Raw genomic sequence first — 1,870 nt, 5'->3', positions numbered from 1 at the left:
ATGGGCCAACAAAGTGAGCCGGTGGACGCGGAGTCTCTGCAGGCCAGAGGCCGCCGGAGAGGCTGCCTCGACGGCTTCTTCACCCTGTCCATCGTCTTTCTGTTCGTGGCGCTGACGGCGGTCACGGTGTGCGGAGTGACGGTGGTGATGGAGCTGAAGAGGAGCTGGACCTCCGCCGCTGGACCTCCGCCTGGAGTCGCGGCGCAGCAAACATACAAGGTCTGCAGTGCGCAGAGACTTTTTATGACTAGATTACTTTTTTTTTTTTTTTTTTTAAACAAATCTTCATGTGCTGATCCTTTTTCGCCTGCACAATATGTAATCAACTTTTTTTCCGTTTCTCTTTGCAGACAGAGAATTTTGCCTATCTGAGGACCAATTCGAGTAAGTCTTTTTTGTTTGCTGAATCAATTTATATATTTTTGATAAGACACACTTATCAAAAATGAGGATATTTTCTGTCTGAAGTAGCTCTTGGTGAAACGAACAACCTCCTCTATAATTGCCGATATCCTTATCAACAAACAATGTTATTTTCAGATATTAAATATTATACATTTGGTTCTATGACTAAAAAAATACCAGTAGTTGCCCATTGGTTAAAGACAGTGATATATCAATACCAGGTGTCCTGAATGCAGCATTTGCCTAATATGGAAGTTCAGAATACTTGTTTTGGTCGTTTTCCTTTCATTTCAATGCAAAAAAAGAATACTTTTACTGATTGTAAGAATAGAATAAAATAGACTTGTACAAAGTACATTGAAATTAGGAATGTGTCTCTATGAGATCATGAGTCAACCATGAAATTAACTTGCAAACAACAGCAACAAATAAATTCCTGATAAACTGATCAATTTGATCACTGAGATTTTCCTCAGCTTAAGATGATGGCAGGCTGGGCTTCCATGCCTCAGTAGATCAGTTGTGTAACACGGTGTACTCATGTGAGATTCTATTGTTCAGATGTTATAAATACATTGTGTGTGTGTGTCATCATCTAAACTCAATGCGTTTGTCTGCTCCTCCAGACCAACTGGCTCATAACTCCACCATGCAATTCGTTCCAATCCACCAAGGTGAGGGAACGTCTGTTGGAAGCAGCTTCAACTTTGACGCAGACCAACACTCGCTGACCCCGAGGCAGGAGGGGAACTACTTCATCTACATTGACCTGGCGGTCTCCTGCACCGCCGGCTGCAGTGCAGGCCTCCTCAGCGTGGAAGTGGGCGAGAAGCTCCTCACCTGTGACGTGCAGCTTCCGTCAGATGTGAAATCTGTGAGGCACAAGTGTTGGACTGTGACCCCGCTGCACAAAGAGAAGCTCCTCACTCGTGTGACTGTGCCAGTTCAGGGGCTACCGAATTGGACGCTGGACGTCCGAGGCTCGGGAGTCGGGATGTTCCTGGTGGACTGACGTGCGAGCAGTCGTGCCACTGCTGGGAAAAATACACACCAGTTTGTTCTCTTTCAACGTCTGAGCGGATACAGACTGGTTCTGTTGACAGTTTCCGAAGCTGTGGCGTCTTATACAAACTGAAGGTGTGAGATGGAGAACTTTAAGGTTGGTGTTTGGTAGGGTTGCAAAATTCTGAGAATTTTCAAAGTTGGAAACTTTCCATGGGAATTTCTGGGAATTGACGGGAATTTATGAGAATAAAACAGGACAGCTGTGGCGACAACACATGATTATGAATAATACAACACAGTTTACCTCCACCTCTGTGACTGATGTGAATCAATACAGGTTTCTGTCACCTTGAAAAAAGCGATGAGTCAGCAGTTTGCTTTACTGTAGGAGGAATCCTTATTAATGGAGAGTTTTTAAAATACATATTTAAGTTACTTTACAGGCCTTTTACTTCCTCTG

General features: G+C 44.0%; 1 protein-coding gene across 1 annotated transcript; it reads left to right on the top strand.

The window, feature by feature from the left end:
- Nucleotides 1-1,870, top strand: LOC308145308 (uncharacterized protein; the record flags this gene model as incomplete). The annotated part of the gene is made up of 3 exons (XM_080516696.1): nt 1-219; nt 351-384; nt 1,032-1,870. 3 exons carry the CDS (start codon nt 1-3, stop codon nt 1,415-1,417), a joined length of 639 nt encoding a protein of 212 aa, XP_080372822.1. The 3' UTR covers nt 1,418-1,870.

This window comes from Blennius ocellaris, assembly GCF_963422515.1.
Source record: "Blennius ocellaris genome assembly, chromosome: 3".
Lineage (NCBI taxonomy): Eukaryota > Metazoa > Chordata > Actinopteri > Blenniiformes > Blenniidae > Blennius > Blennius ocellaris.
This window is presented reverse-complemented; position numbering and strand designations above follow the sequence as displayed.